General features: G+C 37.9%; 1 protein-coding gene across 1 annotated transcript in view; it reads right to left on the bottom strand.

Annotated features, from left to right (window-relative positions):
- The window catches only part of AOX1 (aldehyde oxidase 1), an 83,524-nt gene that overhangs the window by 42,516 nt on the left and 22,424 nt on the right, over positions 1-18,584 (bottom strand). The window contains exons 7-18 of the mRNA XM_055120892.1: positions 15,505-15,594; positions 14,796-14,876; positions 14,090-14,234; positions 13,265-13,357; positions 11,514-11,665; positions 10,376-10,469; positions 9,081-9,190; positions 7,324-7,508; positions 6,196-6,358; positions 4,337-4,429; positions 1,209-1,378; positions 786-921 (exon numbers count right to left, since the gene is read on the bottom strand). Of these exons, the coding sequence (XP_054976867.1) occupies positions 786-921; positions 1,209-1,378; positions 4,337-4,429; positions 6,196-6,358; positions 7,324-7,508; positions 9,081-9,190; positions 10,376-10,469; positions 11,514-11,665; positions 13,265-13,357; positions 14,090-14,234; positions 14,796-14,876; positions 15,505-15,594 (1,512 nt within the window). The remainder of the gene's footprint in view (positions 1-785; positions 922-1,208; positions 1,379-4,336; positions 4,430-6,195; positions 6,359-7,323; positions 7,509-9,080; positions 9,191-10,375; positions 10,470-11,513; positions 11,666-13,264; positions 13,358-14,089; positions 14,235-14,795; positions 14,877-15,504; positions 15,595-18,584) is intronic.

Here is an 18,584-nt window from a genome sequence, read left to right as displayed (position 1 = left end):
GAAAAGAACAAACAACCGATGTGTGATCCCTGAAGGCTTCACACAGACACTGCACAGTGATGGTATCTTAAGTTTATAGAGAACAGTGACTGTGCAAACCACTAACAGCAGCATGACACTACATGACTAAACCCCTTCTCCCCCACCAGCCCATTTCTCTTTTTTGCTTTTGTCTACTCCTACCAGCATCTCATCAGAGCCTTCACGATCTAGTCTGAGAGTAAGACAGGTTGAATGAACAGTAAGTGCATGATTTTCTCAGGTTGCTGGCATCTAAATTCACCTGTCTTTCTGCAGCAAGCCTGTAGCCAAAAACTGGACCCCAGCATACTGTCTAGCAATATGAACAACTGAATTCTGAGTAAATTCACAAAGGGAGAAAGGACTCCTGAATTAAAGGACAAGGAAGAGATACACTTGGACTTGGACTTTGGTCACACTGGTTAGATAGGACAATAGCAAATAAGAGCTATCATTTTCTCCTTGTTTATCTTTTCATACTTTTTAACAGCCCACTGACTCACTACTAGAAAATATAAAATACCAAGATATCTTTTTTTATAACTAGTCAATTTCTTTACTTATGTGGAAAATGAAAACATTCTAATTCATTCCATTTTAAACTTTGGCATTTTCTGACGAGCTTTCAAAGAATACTGGAATCTGTTATGATGTGCCAAATCTTAAAGATGTTATGTTTAAGAAAATATGCCTTACATATTTTTCAATGAACATAATTTTTCAAGGAACATAATTTTTCAATTATGTTGAAAAAAATACAATACCTCACTTGTGTCTAGGAGTTTCTCAGGCTTGGTTAAAAAACAGAAGGCATTTACTGCATTTACTCCTTGAAGATGTTCCTCTGTCACAATGTCTACCACACCAGGCAGGCTGAGTGCTCCAGACACATCAATGGACCTAGACAGAACACATGGAGCAGCCAGGTAGCCCAAAGATCAGGACAATATGCTTAACTAGAGAGCAAGAGAGAAGAGAGGTAAAGGCATAACCACGAACTCTCTAAGAGTTCTCATCTGAACAATTAGGGAAAACCCCTGGAACAAACTATAGCAAATCCTACATTTCCATCCAATTTTACCTCAGATCTAAATTGAATATTGGCCACAAACTGTTTACCATCTACACTCATTATGGAACTTGGAAGAAAAGGCAATCATTAATTGGGTAAGCATGTGAGCACTTACACAATCTTAGCATGAGCTCTTGTACTTGTTACAAAAGTCAAGAAAAGTTCCTGGTCCACTGCAGGCATGTCGTCACAGTAGATGGCCTCACCCGTGGCATGCTTGATTGCAGACAGATGCATGAGGGGACGGCCAACCGAGTCTTGAGGAAGCTGCTTTGTGTCTACATCCTGTTTAGTCAAAACTCAGCATATCATCTTCATAATCACATCATATACATCTCTCATAAGGAGATATCTGTTTAATTCAAATTCAAGCTAGAATACTTTTGAAAATAGTTTTTCTACTTCAAAACTGTCCCTGATCCAAGACAGAGAGCTCTAAAGCTCTTGTTAAAGTTCTTGTTAAACAGAATCAAGGGAAAAAGACCCTGGTTGTCTCACATTGCACTAGTCAATTGACATGCTTTCTTTGCGTGCAGATGCTTTGCTTTCTTTTCTTTTTCTGAAGCATTTGGATTTAATTTAATAAACACCAGAGATGTAGCGTAGCCTACACAACTGGAATTTCATAACTTGGATTTTGCATAAAAATATCTGAGAAAAATACAGTCCTCCAATGCCCTCTGCTGCCCATACAACTTGAGAAGTAGTGCCAACCTACTTGAGGGACTCAGGACCTAGGTCTTCACTGTGAGCTCTATCATAGAAGCTCTGGGATGTGGGTAGGACTGGAATAGTGACATAAAACAGAAAAGTAACACATGTAACTTAACTTACTTTCATCACTATTATTGGTTATTCGAAAGATAACAAAACTATTGTTTTTAATAGTTCTTTTTAATGTAAACTATTTAGAAATAGCTTTTACAAAATATTCTATATGAAATAGTTTTTGCAAAATAGTTTATATTTTATAAATATGTTTTCAATATAAATTATTTATTTATAAATAAATAAATGTCAAGAAGTAAAATATCAGCCAAGTTTGGACTAATAATTACATGAAGTGATTTCTAAAATTAATTTGATATAAGACATATATGTAGGATCTTCTACACTTATTGAGAATCTATAGTAACTATTTGCTGATAAAAATTTTCATTTTAATGTCCATACTTTTTTCATATACATGAAAATTTCAATTTTGTAATTACTATAACACACTATGTTAAAAAGGGTATACCTAAGTTTTTGTATGTTCATCCTGACTTTAAAAATGAGAAAGCAGAAAATTATCAAGAAAAATAATTCAGATCTTATCCCAGACAAATTGACCCACACATTTAAATTTTATTTCTAAGAGGTTTTTCTCCAGCCTGAAGAGCAAAATTCCAGCTAATTCATAGGTTTTGTTCACTAAACACTTTATAGGTACCTATAAATACTCTATGATGTAATACTTTTAAATGTAAGTGATTAAACACAGCATAAAATTGAAAAATTCCTTTGAAAATTTGCTCTGTGAGACCAGTGAAAACACTAAAGAAGAATTTTAAAGTGTGTTTTTGTCCTATTCAATAATCATATATGAAACAGATTATCTCATCTAAATATGAAACTTTTTTTTCAGTCAATTGTGATAAATCTACTTGCGAAAGAGGTTGGATTTGGTTACCAGCTTTACTAGTTTTGTGGCAAAAAGATATGATGGAGAAAACTATGTTTTATCTCCAAAGTGGTGAAATCTGGAAGGCATATTGCTTTCAAAGTAAATGATAATTTTGAAAAAAAAAAAAGTGCTCTGAGTGTTGATGCTACTGTAAGTGTGTGTGTGTGTGTGTATGTGTGCACGTGTGTGTGTGTGTGTGTGTGTGTGTGTGTGTGTGTGTGTGTAAACTGCAGGGTTAAAAAAACAAATGCAAAACTCATCTGAATGAGAAACAAACTGCTTTTAAAACTTTCTTACAATCTATAATAGCAAACTCCTTTTAAGATGATCAGCCAAGTGAAGATTATCACTTTTCTGTGGATGATTTGAATGCTCATTAATTTGTTGTTGTTGTTTCTTTCTTGAGTTTATTCTATTGTTAAGGCAATGTTAGCATATTTACTAACTGAAAGTTGCAGCTGTTGGATTTTGCAGAACACAAGGGAAGTTTGCAGCTGTTTTTAACTTTTAAAATGATCACTTTCAGCAGAGTTTGCCATATTTGAATTTTTGAACATATTAAACCTAAAACCTCAAGAATATGTATCAGCGAACACCAGTGTTAATTTTAATTTTTTGCAAGATTTTATGACCAAATCCAATAACTAATGTTTTTTGAAAATCTCTTCAGAGTCTTCATTTAATAAAATGTTCAAGGTAAAAAATTTTGATATTGGGGCTGGAGTGAAAGCACAGAGGGTAGAGCATTTGTTTTGCATGCGGCTGACCCAGGTTCAATTCCCAGCATCCCACATGATCCCCCGAGCACCACCAAGAGTAATTCCTAAATTCAAAGCCAAGAGTAGCCACTGTGCATAGCCAAGTGTGACCCAAAAGGAAAAAAAAATCTTGATATTAATTTAAAAGGAAAATATCAAATTGTAACCAGTTTACTAATAGAATGGTTTTAGGTGATGTTTTTATGATGGTAGGATAGAAAATTTCATTTGAAAATTATGAGAAATTTTCTATTAGATAAGCTTAGAATTTATGTTTGATTCAATTCTAAAAACTTACTCACAGAAAAGCCTCTTGGAGAACAGGAGCTGGGAAAGCAAAGCACCTCCACATATAAGCAGAATGAATCAGCTGCTCTTTGAAAAAACAGAAAAGTCTCCAAATCTGTTTTTCTGGTTCTCTGAAAATGACACTGAAGCAGTCTATGACCTCTGACCTGACATAAAATAGGGCTTTGTATGTGCTAACTTCCACCACACCAGGGGCAGAAAGTGTGTGGTGTACTAGCCCACTCATTCACTGTGGTTCTGAGAAGTCCAGAACAAAGTACAACCTTCAGAATCCAACAGACATTTTATTTTTTTCAAAATTAGCAGTTCTAGCTTTACTTTTTAGTCACAATTCTTCACTTATTTTGAAGTTTTAATGAACATGAAAGGAGGTTGCAAGTGACCAGAAAGGAAGTTCAGCCATGTCAAAACTGAGAATCATAAATAGATGAGTGCAATGTTCAGGAAAGGAGGAAGAATAGCTCAGGTTTTTAAAAAATTTCTTAGAATTAAAAAAAAAATGTCACTCACCTGGTACTTAAATGTACGCCAGGGATGTCTGGAGTAAAGAGCTTCTAAAGCACTCTTATAGTTGTCTGCAAGGATAGGACAATGAGCAGAACCCTGTGAAAGAGAACCATTGTAAATATTTCTAATGTGCTGGAATGATCTTAAAAAGGAAACTAGCATGCATCCCAGCAAATGGGTCTCCCTGAAATTTCACGTGTATTAAAGTCTTGCCCAGAACCCTAAAAGCAAAAACAGCTTCCTGAAATCCAGGATATACACTTTAGAGATCCACCCATAGAAGCACATATGGGGAAGAACCTAGTAAATATAGAAAACTTGACTGCCAATATCTCTGATCCGTATGATTCTCTCTCATGCTTTCCTACATAATCTGAGGACTTTTAAACCATCAAAGCAGGAGGCAGAAGCTAAGTAAATAAAGTGGAAAGGGAGAGAATGTTTAAACCAGGAAAATAACAGCAAAGTATGCTATTATGAAGATGCCTGAAATTACTCTCTAGCATGTGGCCAACCCCAGAAAAAGAGGAACACAACACTGTAATCTCTGCCACACTCCTGGGAGGAAAAAGTTAGTCCGAGGACTAACATTTATGTGGGTTGAACAAATGGGTCTATGTCCCTTTAAACAACGCACATGTAATATTTTATACAAATGTATAGGAAATTTTAGTCAAAAAAGGCTGTAGTCTTTAATAACATAAAGACATGTTGGAGATGGAGGACATGAAGATATAGTTTGTAAAGCAGAACCTTGATTTATATCAACTGATTTACCAAAAATGACATTATCATATTAACTATTAACTGAAGGACTCTACAATTTCTCCTTTTCACTTTTGATCATTTGTTGAAAAGTATATGAGCTCAAGTTTCCATTCTTGAAGTTTTAACACAACCCTCTGGTTCTTAGTTGTTCCCATGTATAAGAAAAAGATGCCCTCAAATGCAATGATGTAAAAGAACTTTGTTTCTTTTATTTAAATCACATTAATTTCTACATTCCATGAGGAAAGTTTTTGGCCTTTAAACGTAGTTTGGTTAGTTAGTTGAGATTAATATATATCAAAATGTCTAAGTCCTCTTTGAAACTAATGAATTTATTTTAAGAGTTTTTGTAGTTGTGTCATCTCTAGCCAATAATCTGAAACACTAATCTTTTCTTCTAAGGCTCTATTATCACTATCATTATGATTTCCACTAAACAGTCTTCACTGTGATCATCAGAAACTCTTTTCCTACAATGATCCATTTCTCACTAAACTTGTGTTGTGTTGGCCACCATTGTCTGAACCCAGATCAGAAATCAGCTGAGTCCATAGCAAAATTACAAATGCAAGAAGACAAACCCCAACCAGGGAAAGAATTGCTTCACTGAAATAATACATATTCAGATCATTTACAAGTTTTCTGCATATCATCAACCCCAGGGGTTCCCAATCTTATCTGGCCTATTAGCTCCTTTTCAGAAATAATTTATTCACTGTGCCCCTGGAAATCTACCTTTCTTAAGCTAACAAGCAGAAAGTATCCTTTAAATGTATCCAAGACTACAGCCAAGCCCTTAATGGTTCCAGCATCCCTTGAAGAAGGGATGATATTACACTGATCTAGATTAACAAATCAGAAACAAAATAACTGAGAGGTCTAAGACTAAATCCTGTACCACTCTGTGCTCTACTGGTATTCATCCCCAGGCTTATAGTCACAAACAGGATGTGACAGAGCAGTAAGCCCATGAATTTCTAATTCAGCTTGCTTTTTCTACTCTATAGCTTTTTGCCAGGGAGCTGTGTTCTCCATGTCTGGCATCTCTACAGACACCAGTACTGGGGAAACTAGGATAGGCCAGATCCATTTACCATCCTCTTCATAAGTTGTGACACTTCCAGGTAGAACTTGAAGAGAAAGCTGATGATGAGTGTTCTCTTGAATTCCACCTTCCCACCTGGAGCAGAGCCAGGAAGGGATACTTCCTCCAGAACCAGCCGGCATGCTGCCTCCAGCATCGCTTCATCCCAGGGCCTACAAGAGTCAGAAGAGAAGATTTCTAGTCTGATAGGCCTCATTCTCTCCCAAACTCGAAAAGTGTGCAAGGCAAATATGACAATTGGGTGCAGGAAATAAGAGGATATGCTCTAGAGTCAGGCAACTCCAGCTTAAACCACAGTATACCACTGTTAAGTTGCCTGGCTTGGGGCCCCAGTTATTCAAATCTGAAAAGGGAATAACAATAGAACTCACCTTATGCAGTGGCTTTTGACAGAAATGACAACCCACAGTTGTCAGTCGAAAAGTAACAGACCCCTGCCACTTTTTTGCCTTTTTGTAACAGTTACAAAATGGTTTATGATTGGGTTTTAATAACACAATGTTCCAACACCCATCCCTTCACCAGTGTATATTTCCCACCACTAGTGTGCCCAATTTCCTTCCTTCCATCCTTCACCCCAGTCTACTAGTCTACCTCTACAGCAGGAACTTTTCTTCTCTCTCTCTCTCTCTCTCTCTCTCTCTCTCTCGCTCTCTCTCTCTCTCTCGCTCTCTCTCTCTCTCTCGCTCATTCTCTTTCCTTTTGGGCATTATGGTTTGCAATATGAAATATTATTATATATATGCCTTTATAGTAGCTAGCATTTTTATTCTTAGTATAGCCTGTCACCACAAAAAAATCACTGTATCACTGTCATCCTGTTGCTCATCAATTTGCTTGAGCAGGCACCAGTAACATCTCCATTGTGAGACTTGTTACTGTTTTTGGCATATCAAATATGCCATGGGTAGTTTGCCAGGCTCTGCCGTGCGGGCAGGATACTCTCAGTAGCTTGCCGGGCTCTCCGAGAGGGGTGAAGGAATCAAACCTGGGTCGGCTGTATGTAAGGTAAATGCCCTACCTGCTGTGCTAATAAAAAATAAATAAATAAATTTAAATAAATAAATAAAGAGCTGCTTTTTTACTTTAAGTCTAAGGAATTGAGGTCATACCATACCTTCCGATGAGTTTCTGGCAGGAATTCTCTGCACAGATGGTGGTTGGACCAACACCTCCATAGGATATGGCTAACTCTTTAATGATGCCATCCCCTTCTCCAAAACAGACTCTCATTCCCGCATTGACTATTGGGAGAGCATTCTGTTGTCTCTGGGCTTGTCGAAAGGCTGAAACAAATTCCCACTGAAAGCAAAAGAGACACTTGTAAAACCTACTGAGTGATAACTGTGTGTAAGAAAATGTGTGTATGTTGCCTTCTTGATCCTATCATATTGTTATGGACTAAATTATTGTTTTTTTCTTTCTTTTGGATTGCCACTGGTGCTTGGTGTTATTCCTGGCCTTATGTTCAGGGGTTGCTCCTAGCAGCGCTCAGGGGACCATATGATGCTGGTAATAAAAGACTGGGCCTCCTGCATGCAAAACATGCCCTTTAGCCCACTAAGCCATCTTTCCAGCCCTCAATTATTATTTTATTTATATTTGTTCCACCAAACATCAAAACATGTTGGAGTCCGAATACCCAGAACTGCACAATGACTGCAGCCAGAGACAAAGATTTTACATAATTAAGATGAGATAATTAAGGTTTGTGCTAATCAAACAGAGTGGTGTCATCATAAGAGTCACTGATATGAACAGAGGGAAGACCACGTGGCGACATAAGGATAAGAAAGTCATCTGCCAACCAAGAAGAGAAGTTGCAGAATGAACTAGCACTCTTAACACCTTCATATCAAACCTCTAATCTCAAAAATTGAGAGGAAATAAGTGTGTAATGTTTGAGCTCCACAGAGCATGGCTCTCCTCTGTTGCAGACTTAGCAAATAAATACACTTCTGAGGCAGTCTTGATTATAACTCTCATTTACAAGTGAGAAATATAAGGCTCAGAGTGATTGAGTGGTTAGTTACAGTACATCTTAAAACCAAGATTCAATCTTGGATTTTACTCCAAAGCCTTTCACAACATTTACTTACAAATGGATTTGTTAACCTCTTTCAAGTCATAAGACATAGGTAGAGATGTGTCTTACAGCTTACTTAGTGATGTTTTAGGGAACAAAATTTTTTAAACTGTAAGAAAGTAACTTTACGGGGTTGGAGCGATAGCACAGTGGGTAGGGCATTTGCCTTACATGCGGTCAACCCGGGTTCGAATCCCAACATCCCATATGGTCCCCAGAGTACCACCAGAAGTAATTTCTGTGTGCAGAGCCAGGAGTAACCCCTGTGCATTGCTGGGTGTGATCCAAAAAAGAAAAAAAAAACAAGAAAGTAACTTTAGGGTGCTGGAGCAATAGTACAGCGGGTAGGGTGTTTGCCTTGCATGTGGCCAACCTGTGTTCAATCCCTGGCATCTCTTATAGTCCCCCAAGCATCTCCAGGAGTAATTCCTGAGTGCAGAACCAGGATTAACCCCTGAGCACCACTGGGTGTGACCCCAAAAGAAAAAAAAAACAAGAAAGTAACTTTAGAGTTAGAAACGCATTTGTGTATATATGGATGTGTGAGCAAGAGAAAAGATAGTGTGAGAGAAAGAAAGGGAGTTAATATTCATAACAGAGACCAAGATCTGTGACTCTAGTAATGATACAAAAGCACATACCACAGGTAAAAAGAACTATTCACAAGTCCTCATCATTTCTCTTATGAAGTTTCAACACCTTTTGAATCCACTCTAAAATAGGACTAGCAATCTACAGGCTCACAGGAAACATCAGGCATTTGAAGAAGGATATCGAGTCAATCTCACCTTCCTAGAATAAGGGATGTTCACTGAGATTAAGATTTCTCCAGGCTTAAGATCTGTGCTGGGGCACCTTCTGAGAAACTGCTCATTGAAAGGAATCTGTCGTTCTCCTCCTATGGAAAACAAATGACATTTGTCCTGGAATCTGTTTTGTTAGTTGTCAATAAAACAATACAAGTTACAAAACATAGGAAAGAATGTCATCAAACACCTGAAGAAAATAATTCTTTGGGGAGTGCTCTTGCTAGGTTTAACCATCTTTCATCCTTCAACCATAATGGGCTCTTACTATTTCTTCAGACTAGGTATGACTTTAATTTTTGCCTCCTGTGCTGATCTATAACTAAAAATAGCAAAGCAGAACAGAGGTCACGTAGAATAAACTTAGCAATCCTGTTCCTAAGAAGCACACTTCATTTGGAGATTTATAAGTAGAGAATATTTATAATATCCTTTTTGATATTCTCATCAAAATATTCAACAAATATTTATTATTTATAGGACCCTTACTAGATATAGCATTGAATGAATAAATTGCCTCTTTTGAATCTTATACTAATGAGGAGTTTGCCTTATTTTATATCTTTTCTTAGCACCTAAAAAATTTCTGGTCATTAATTAATATATGGAGGAGGGAGGTAGAGCTATTTAAAGCTATAATAAAATAAGGCTTTCAGTGAAAATTAAGAAGCTTTGATATTTATACTCAATTATAAAATTATTTTTTAATTATATTTTGTAAAAGACTATTAGTTAAATTGATAAGTCTTAATGTAATGCAGGCAGTAAAGCTAGAACACTTTTTTTAATTTTAAAAAAGGATAGTTATAGAAGACCAAATAAAGCATCCTAATAATTATTGACTGAGTTAGAATAACAGAAAATATTAAAATTCCTGGACTCAAATAAGTAAATATAGAACAGAGCTCAATCCATGAAATGGCTTTTATCAATAACCAAGTAATTGTCCACAGCACAGTGTGCCACCAAAATAAAGTTTTCAACAAAGAAAACATTGTCTTGATCAGGTCACGTCAGAACACTAACCAACAACAAGCATGTTTAACATCAGATGACCAGTACAAAAAATGTATGGCATGAGGATTCGAAATGAAAATGATGAAGACAATGGAGCATGTGAAATTAGGCACAAACTGATGAACTTTCCAGGAAGACTTTGATGATAGTCACTATCGTAAGAATTAATCACTTTTTATAATGGCATTTCCTGTGTCTCAGAGAGACAAAAGAGTAAAGAGAGTAAGTTCAATCTTTTCTAAGAAGGAACTGTCACTTACCTTTTGATGCTAAGTTGAGGGTACAGTTGCCCACAGCCAGCAGAGGATTCAGATCTGAATCAAAATGCCTGCTCACAATATGACCCCCTAGAGACTTTTCAAAAAGAATGAATAATTTTTACACCATTATAATTATAAAAAGCTCTAGTATAAAATAATGATTAACCAAGGCCTTTAAAAAACATTCTTTTTGTTTCTTAAATAGGATTAAATATTTCCAAAATTCTAATCATAAAACACATTTGCACTCCTATATTTATTGCAGCACCATTCATAATAATCAAAATCTGGAAATAACCCAAGTGTCCAAGAACAGATATCTGGATAAAGAAACTGTGCTCTACACATACACAATGGAATACTACTCAGACACAAAAACAAAACAAAGGCAAAATCATGTGATTTGTCACTACATGGATGGAAGTTGAAGGTATCATGCTGAGTGAGGTCAGTCAGAGAGAGATAGTTAAAGAATATATCTCATGTGTGAGATATAAAGAAACCCATTAAGGAAATAACAAATGATCAAAAGTAAAGGAATAAGGGCTGGAACAGTAGTCCAATAGGTAACGTGCTTATTTTGCACATAGTCAACCCAGGTTTGATCCCTGGTATCATATATGGTATTCCAGGAATGATCCCTGAGCATAGAGCCAGTAGTAAGCCTTGAGCACTACCAGGCATGGCCCCCCAAATAAAAAACGAACAGAAACTATTAACTGCTCTACAGAGCAGTGCTCACAATAGTAGTGAGACATGGAAGAGAAAAGAGTTTTAGGCAGGGGAAAGGAGGTTAAACTGGTGGGGATCTGGGGACAATGGTGGAGAGAAATGTACACACTGGTGGTGGTTGGAGGGGAGGTGTTGGCATGTTATATGCATGAAACGTTATTATTGACAATCTTGTAAAATGATAAATCTCAGTGACTTAGAAAACAAAACAACATGAAGATAATGGTGGAAGGAAGTGGATACCCTTGTGAAAGGTGTGATGTTGGAACACAGTATGAATGAAACCCTATCATTAACATACTGTAAATTGTGGTGGTTCAAGTAGAAAAAAAAATAATGTTATGATTTGTCAGGGAGAGTCACACCAGGCACACACACACAGGGTTCAATGTTGTCAGATACGTACAGCCATGCTCCTGATCTGACACCCAGCCAGAGTTCCCAGATGCTTCAGCAGAGCCCTGTGTGTTTGTGTCTTCTCTTCTGGGAACTTGAGGATCACGTCAGCCAAAACGTCTTTCACCTCAGCCAGGCTGAGTCCTGCACCTAATGTCAGCCCTGAAATGAAATCAACTGTAAATAATGTGATATGATCTCTGCTGATCTGGAAATCTCCATTTGAACAATGCTACAGATGTGATATCTTTCTGCTGAACACATTCTGTCCTGCTTATTGGCAGTGACAGTGGCGATAGTGGTGGCAGTGATGGTAGTGGTGGTAGTGATGGTGATCATGGTGGTACTAATAGGGAGGGTGGTAATAAATTTTTGAATGTTTACTATACCAAAAACTGTGGCATATCTCAACAATCTCTTTGAATCTATCAAGTCTTTGCAATATTAGCACCCCAATTTCATAGATGAATATGCAGAAATTTAGTTAAGTAACTTGACTAAGTCTTTAAACCTAATACATAACCTGTCACTGACGCTGTCATCCTGTTGCTCATGGATTTGCTCGAGTGGGCACCAGTAATGTCTCTATTGTGAGATTTGTTGTTACTGTTTTGGGCATGTCAAATACGCCACGGGTAGCTTGCCAGGCTCTGCCCTGTGGGCAAGATACTCTTGGTAGCTTGCCCAGCTCTCCGAGAGGGTTGGAGGAATCAAACCCAGGTCAGCCTCGTGCAAGGCAAACGCCTTACCACCTCTGTGCTATTGCTCTGCCTAATGCATAACCATACATAACTTAATACATAACCATAGCAAGAATTAGGCTCTAAACCTACATTTATATGACTTCTCTGCATGGCCACCAAATCAATTTCCTTTATAAGAGTGAAAAAAGCTGAGGCTTGAGTGGGCAGGGTACTTGCCTTGCACGCCACAGATCCTATTTGATCCTGACATCCTATATGGTCCCTTGAGCACTGCCAGGAGTAATTCCTAAATGCAGAGCCAACAGTAACCTCTGAGCACCACTGATTGAGGCACAAAAACAAAAAAGAGAAGGAGGGGGAGGAGAAGGAGGAGGAGGAGAAGGAGAAGGAGAAGGAGAAGGAGAAGGAGAAGGAGAAGGAGAAGGAGAAGGAGAAGGAGGAGAAGGACAACTACTGGAGAACAAACACTGCTTTTCTGCTCACCTTCATGTTCTATCCATACTTAGCACAGTTAAGCTTTGTTGAGAAATTGTTAAATTTCTCTTATATTGCAAACAAAAATATTGTCAGTGTGCCCAGGGATGTGTGAAGCCTGGGTTTACTTCCTGAGGAAAGAAGGAGTGATTTACTCAGAAAAAAATTACACTATTCCTATAACTATAGAGAATTCTTCTCTGAACTTCTTCCAGAATGCATATGTGTGTATAATATATGTGAGTGTATGAATGTATATATATATCAATATATGTATATATATGCATTTCTCAATATTATAATTCTGAATGATTCTTTTTCTGCTTGTCTACTAGTTAAAAGAAACTGGTAAATGTACTTCAAATAAGAAAACAGATTTTATATTTATTTTGGGCTTTTGGGGCCACACCCAGAAATGCCCAGGGATTACTCCTGGTTCTGCACTCAGGAATTACTCCTACTAGTACTCAGGGGACCATATAGGATGCTGGGAATAGAATGAGGGTCAGCTGTGTACAAGGCAAATGTCCTACTCTCTATACTATCACTCCAGCTTCTGAGAAACAGAGACTTTAGAACTCACCATCACTTGCATGTTTCACAATGCTCAGTTCTTCCATTCTATCTGGAGAAATTATAACTGGGTGAAAGACTCCTTTAAATTTCACTTCAGGCCCTAAAAGATTAGGAGAAAAATTAAGATTAGGGGAAAAGAGTATTACTGTCTTTTTAATATTGAAGTTGTGATTAAAATGTCATCTGTAGGGGCTGGAGTGATAGTACAGTGGGTAGGGCATTTGCCTTGCACATGGCCCACCTGGGTTCAATCCCTGACATCCCATATGGTTCCCCGAGCACTTTCAGGAGTAATTCCTGAGTGCAGAGCCAGGAGTAACCTCTGAGCTTTGCCAGATGTGACCCAAAAAGCAAAAAACAAAAATTCATCTTTTAATCTATAATATTTATGTATTGGTGGTTTTTTATGCCACGGTGCCACACATATGCAGTGCCACACAAGAAAAGAGAATGGTTTGGTAGAATTTTCACTAATCTTGGCAGACTTTTGGTCCGTAAGCCTTAAATTTTGTTTGATGAACCCAAGATAATTGGTGGAACATTCAAAATTCTCTTGAGAAAAATAGTGAGTGGTTCTTCAAAGAAATGGACAATCAAACCAAAGTTACAGTGGATACAACAGAAAGGCAATGCAACTTGTCATTTTAGAGATTCTACTTAACTGAGACCCACAGTAGTCTCAAGCAATGCCGGAAAAACTCTATAGTCTAAATGATTAGAAATGCTATTTTAGTCCACTTTTCCGAGAACATGAACATTTGAGGTTCTTCCTCACAAAGCACTTTTCTCATTTTCCTCATAAGAAATTCTGGGGGTGGGGGTGTCTACATACCCACAGAAGTGTTCCCCATGACCACAGGGGCCTGAGGGTACTTGGCTTTTGCTTCCAGAAGTTCCTTCAGAGTTACTGGGGAAATCCAGGTCATTCTATCACCACCAAAAATCCTAGTCCTTTGTTGTTGTTTCTCAGCCATTATCTATAAGAAAAGCAGTAAATCATGTCCTGCAAAATTTCTGTTTCTACTTTGTCTTTGTAGGGATAGACAAGAATAAGGATCTTTTTTAATAACAAATAAAAAGATCTTAAAAATAGAACTCTAGTAGGTACTGGAGTGCAGAAGAAAAGGTACAATATTGTACTTCTAGAGTCTGTTCCCCTCTCTCTTGGTGTTTTCCTATTTCAAGGGAATCAACCTTAGTGTTTGAAAATATTATTTTGCAACCTTATTTTGCTAAGTCATTCTATGGAAGAATACATTTCAGCCAAACTGGTAGTAGAAAACATGTCTAAACTAGAATGTTGTGATATCGCTTCAGGGTATTTAATAGACATCTGCTGTTTCTTACAGTCAGCTGTGCTCACATAGCAACCATCCCCCTTCTCAGCCATGTCTCATAGTGTTTATGTCTCAACTTAAGGACGACCAATAGATATAACCTATTTACTGATCAGTCTTTGCAATTATCCTTAGGAAAACATACTTTCTTACGGTTCACTCTAAAGTCCCAAGAAAAGAGCTCAACTTTGCCTTAATTACCTTCAGCTCAGGAGGAAATATCAGCTCCTGGGTTGGATCCAATGGCAAAAACTCCTCTTCTGAAAAAAGTGGTGAGCTTGCCTGAAAAAGAGAAAGCACCAGAGTTACAGTCACCAGGCAGTTCTTCTTTAAGTCCCTTGTAGAATGAAGAAGAAAGAAGACAAATAGGAGATTGAACTCAAAATGCCCATTCACGAATTCAATCTTAGGCTCTAAGTCTGGGCCTGTAATCCACACCGAGTCACCAGCTACTCAGAGCAGATGTCAATGGCTCACAAAGTCCTCACTCCCCACACAATCTCTTTGGACTCTGGAGAAAGCAGATGCTGGCAGATAGACAACAGCAGACACAGCTGAGAAGAGTGTTTCCCCGGAATCATCTTTCCTATCAAGTCTCCCTCTACCTGTTCTTCCAAGTCCCTGAAACTCCACTTTCCTGGCTTTTGAAAATAGACCAAAAAAGGACTTTGTGTAAGTGGGGACAGTAGGAACCCATATATTTTCCCATCTACAACTGCATTTGATTGAAGTAAACTCTAGAATGAAAGATGCAGTTGTTAGGATAGAATCTAAACAAATAAGGAGATTGGAGAGGAGTGGACACAACTCAAATGAGCCAACTTGTGAAGCTATTTATTCTTCCTAAAAGTTGGCTGGTCTCTGCTCATATCGTGAGAAAAATCTTACCCAACATTTACATTCCACTAACCTCATTTCCTTCCTCAAATTCTGATATTCCATTTATTCCTTTATCCAAACAGCAGACCCCATTTTCTTTACTTTGACAGCAGCCAGAAGTCTAGTGGTTAAAAAAATAATAACAAAAAATATGTTGCTGATTCTACAGAATATTTTTTTCAACTTTGAGTCATAACTGACAAATAAAATCATATACATTTAAAAATACAACATGATGACTTACATATACATAATTTGCTAAATGATAATCACAATAATGTCAATTATTAACTCAACTCTTACCTTACACAATTAATATTTGTGTGTAATTTTCATGCTATTTCTTCTCATTCATAAGAATTTTATATTTTCCCAGTTATTTGTGTATTCCTTAATTTCTTTGATCAAAATCATGTAATTTTCAATGCATTTGTGTTATATCTCTGATGAAATTCACTTTTAGAGTTTTGATTGTTTGATACTTTTGTAAATAGAATTCTTTTCTAAATTTCTCTAAACAATAGTCCATTGCTAGTATATAAAAATGTAATTGCTTCGGGGCTGGAGCGATAGCACAGTGGGAAGGGCATTTGCCTTGCATGTGGCCAACCAGGATTTGATTCCCAGCATCCCATATGGTCCCCTGAGCATCGCCAGTAGTAATTCTTTTCCTATCCAATTTGAATACCTTTAATTTCTTTTTATTGTCCAATTTTTTCAGTAGGATTGAAGTTAGCATTCTAATCTTGTCTTGTTCCTTTACTGGCTCTATTCTTTGGCTCCAGATTTTTGAAGTTGTCTGTTTTATTGTAACTCACTGAGCTTTCTTAAAATAAATGTTTTGAATTATTTGAGAAAAGTTTCTAAGCTCCATATATTTGTCAATTTCTGGAAAAGAGCAATATTTCTTTGGTATTGGTGTTTTCTTAATTTTTCATGTTCCTTGAAGTTCTGTCAGGTTCTGAAGTTCTGAGGTTCTCCTTGACTATTTTGATGAAAATTCCTTCTACACTCATATTCCCTTTTGAGGGGAATTTCCTAGAATTATATGCCTTCCTTCTATTCTGAGAAACAAAGCTGAATTTGTTCTGCTCTCCCCAGGGCATTAGAGAAATGTTCAAATCATTGTGCTTTCTGCCAATCCCGTAGAATCAGGCCTTCCATGCAGCTAGTTATCTACAAAGTCTAGAACTCACTGTCCCTTGGCCCGAGCACAGTGTTCCAAACACAAAGCAGGATGTGGGTGGGGTACTTAGAACACTGGGGATATTTTTTGATCAAGTGGGTGAGACAGGACAAAATCTGCATACAGTGTCTCCAGTGGCTCATGAATGTGTGTCTAAGAGAGTTCATGAAGCAATTAGTGATATCCATGTCCCTTGTCACTCTCTGAGAGTCCTAGTTACTGTTCTTCCAGTGATTCTCCTCCTGGGCCCACAGTCCCACCCCTCAGTGTTGTTGCTGGGGTGAAAAAGAAGTGAGCTTCTGGCATCTTCCCATACATTTATGAACCAGGTGTCCACTCAGATCTTCTCACTTTCTCCCATAGGAAAACCTATGAACCTGGAAGTTTCATAGCTTCTACACTAAGCTTATCACCTTGAGTGACACAGGGAAAAATTAAACTGTTTTCTCATTCTATTCAATGCAACCAAAAATATGGGTTTTCTTTTGCTTCAAAAGCATGCAAAAAACATCTCCACTACACTCCTCGACTTCCAAAAAGGCACCCTCATCCATAGGTGGTTGTCAGATCTGTGTTCTTTGGAAGGCGGAGATGGTCAAAAACTTCAGTTTCACCATTGTGTTGCTGTCAATGCTCTAAGGTCCAAGTCTTGATTCAAGTCTGAGACCTGACCCTCACCCACATGGAGAAGCAATTGGTTTGCTCTCAGGAGGTCTGTCTTCTGAGACCAACTACTGCAGCTGGAAACAAAATGCAAACCTGGGATGCAAAAAGCAGACCTCAGAAGCAACCCCTCTCTCAAAGCATTAAAAAACAAACAAACAGGTGTCACATAATGCAGAAATAGCATTATCAAATGCTATAAGACTCATGTACACTTAACATATCCAAACTAACATCTAATAAAAATTCTGAGCTCATGAGAAGTTTTGAATAGCAGTGATTATTATATAATTTTAAATATGTCAAAACATTTTAAATAGGGGCTGGAGTGATAGTACAGTGGGTAGGGCATTTGCCTTACATGCAGCCTACCCGGGTTCAGTTCCCAGCATCCCATATGGTCCCCAGAGCACCACCAAGAGTAATTCCTGAGTGCAAAGCCAGGAGTAATCCCTGTGCATTGCCAGATGTGACCCAAAAAGCAAAATATTTAAAAGTTTTTTAAAAAGTCATTTTAAATATATTTTAAACAAAGGTTGTCATAGCAGTAGAAATTAACAATGATGCATATTTACAATCTTTAATAATAACTATTAACAAGCAATATTATCATGCTGAACTGGAATGATAGCATAGCGGGTAGGGCATTTGCCTTGCATGAGGACAACCCAGGTTCGATTTCTCTGTCCCTCTTAGAGAGCCAGGCAATCTACTGAAAGTATCCCGCCCGCATGGCAGAGCCTGGCAAGTTCCCCATGGCATATTCAATATGTGAAAAACAGTAACAACAAGTCTCACAATGGAAAGGTTACTGGTGTCCACTCGAGGAAATCGATGAACAACGAGACAACAGTGCTACAGTGCATTATCATGCTGCTTCTATAATGCACTGAGTTTGTAGTTTCGCTTCCAAAGGGCAATTTTACTGATTCCTCATTTCAGGGTGGTTTGTTGACTTGTTCATCAGCAAATTTATTATGTGGCTACTCCACTGGGTGCCTATGCCCAGCCATGAAGATGCACAGCCTCTGGTATCAAGCATCTCTCTGTGCAGTGATGAGAATGAGAAGGAAGTGGGAAGCCTTCTTGTCACAAAAGCTGTCATGGGGCAGGGCAGAGGGGCTGCAGGAGCAACAGGGAAGGGTACCTGAACCAGACAAACAGGCTGGGTAAGAGCCCTTGGGACAATGATCTCATGCCAATATCTAAGTGTTTAGGTGTTCATGACAAGCTCAGTGATTGAGAGTGTCCTGCCCAAGACC

This window comes from Sorex araneus, chromosome X (assembly GCF_027595985.1).
Source record: "Sorex araneus isolate mSorAra2 chromosome X, mSorAra2.pri, whole genome shotgun sequence".
NCBI classification, from domain to species: Eukaryota; Metazoa; Chordata; class Mammalia; order Eulipotyphla; family Soricidae; genus Sorex; species Sorex araneus.
This window is presented reverse-complemented; position numbering and strand designations above follow the sequence as displayed.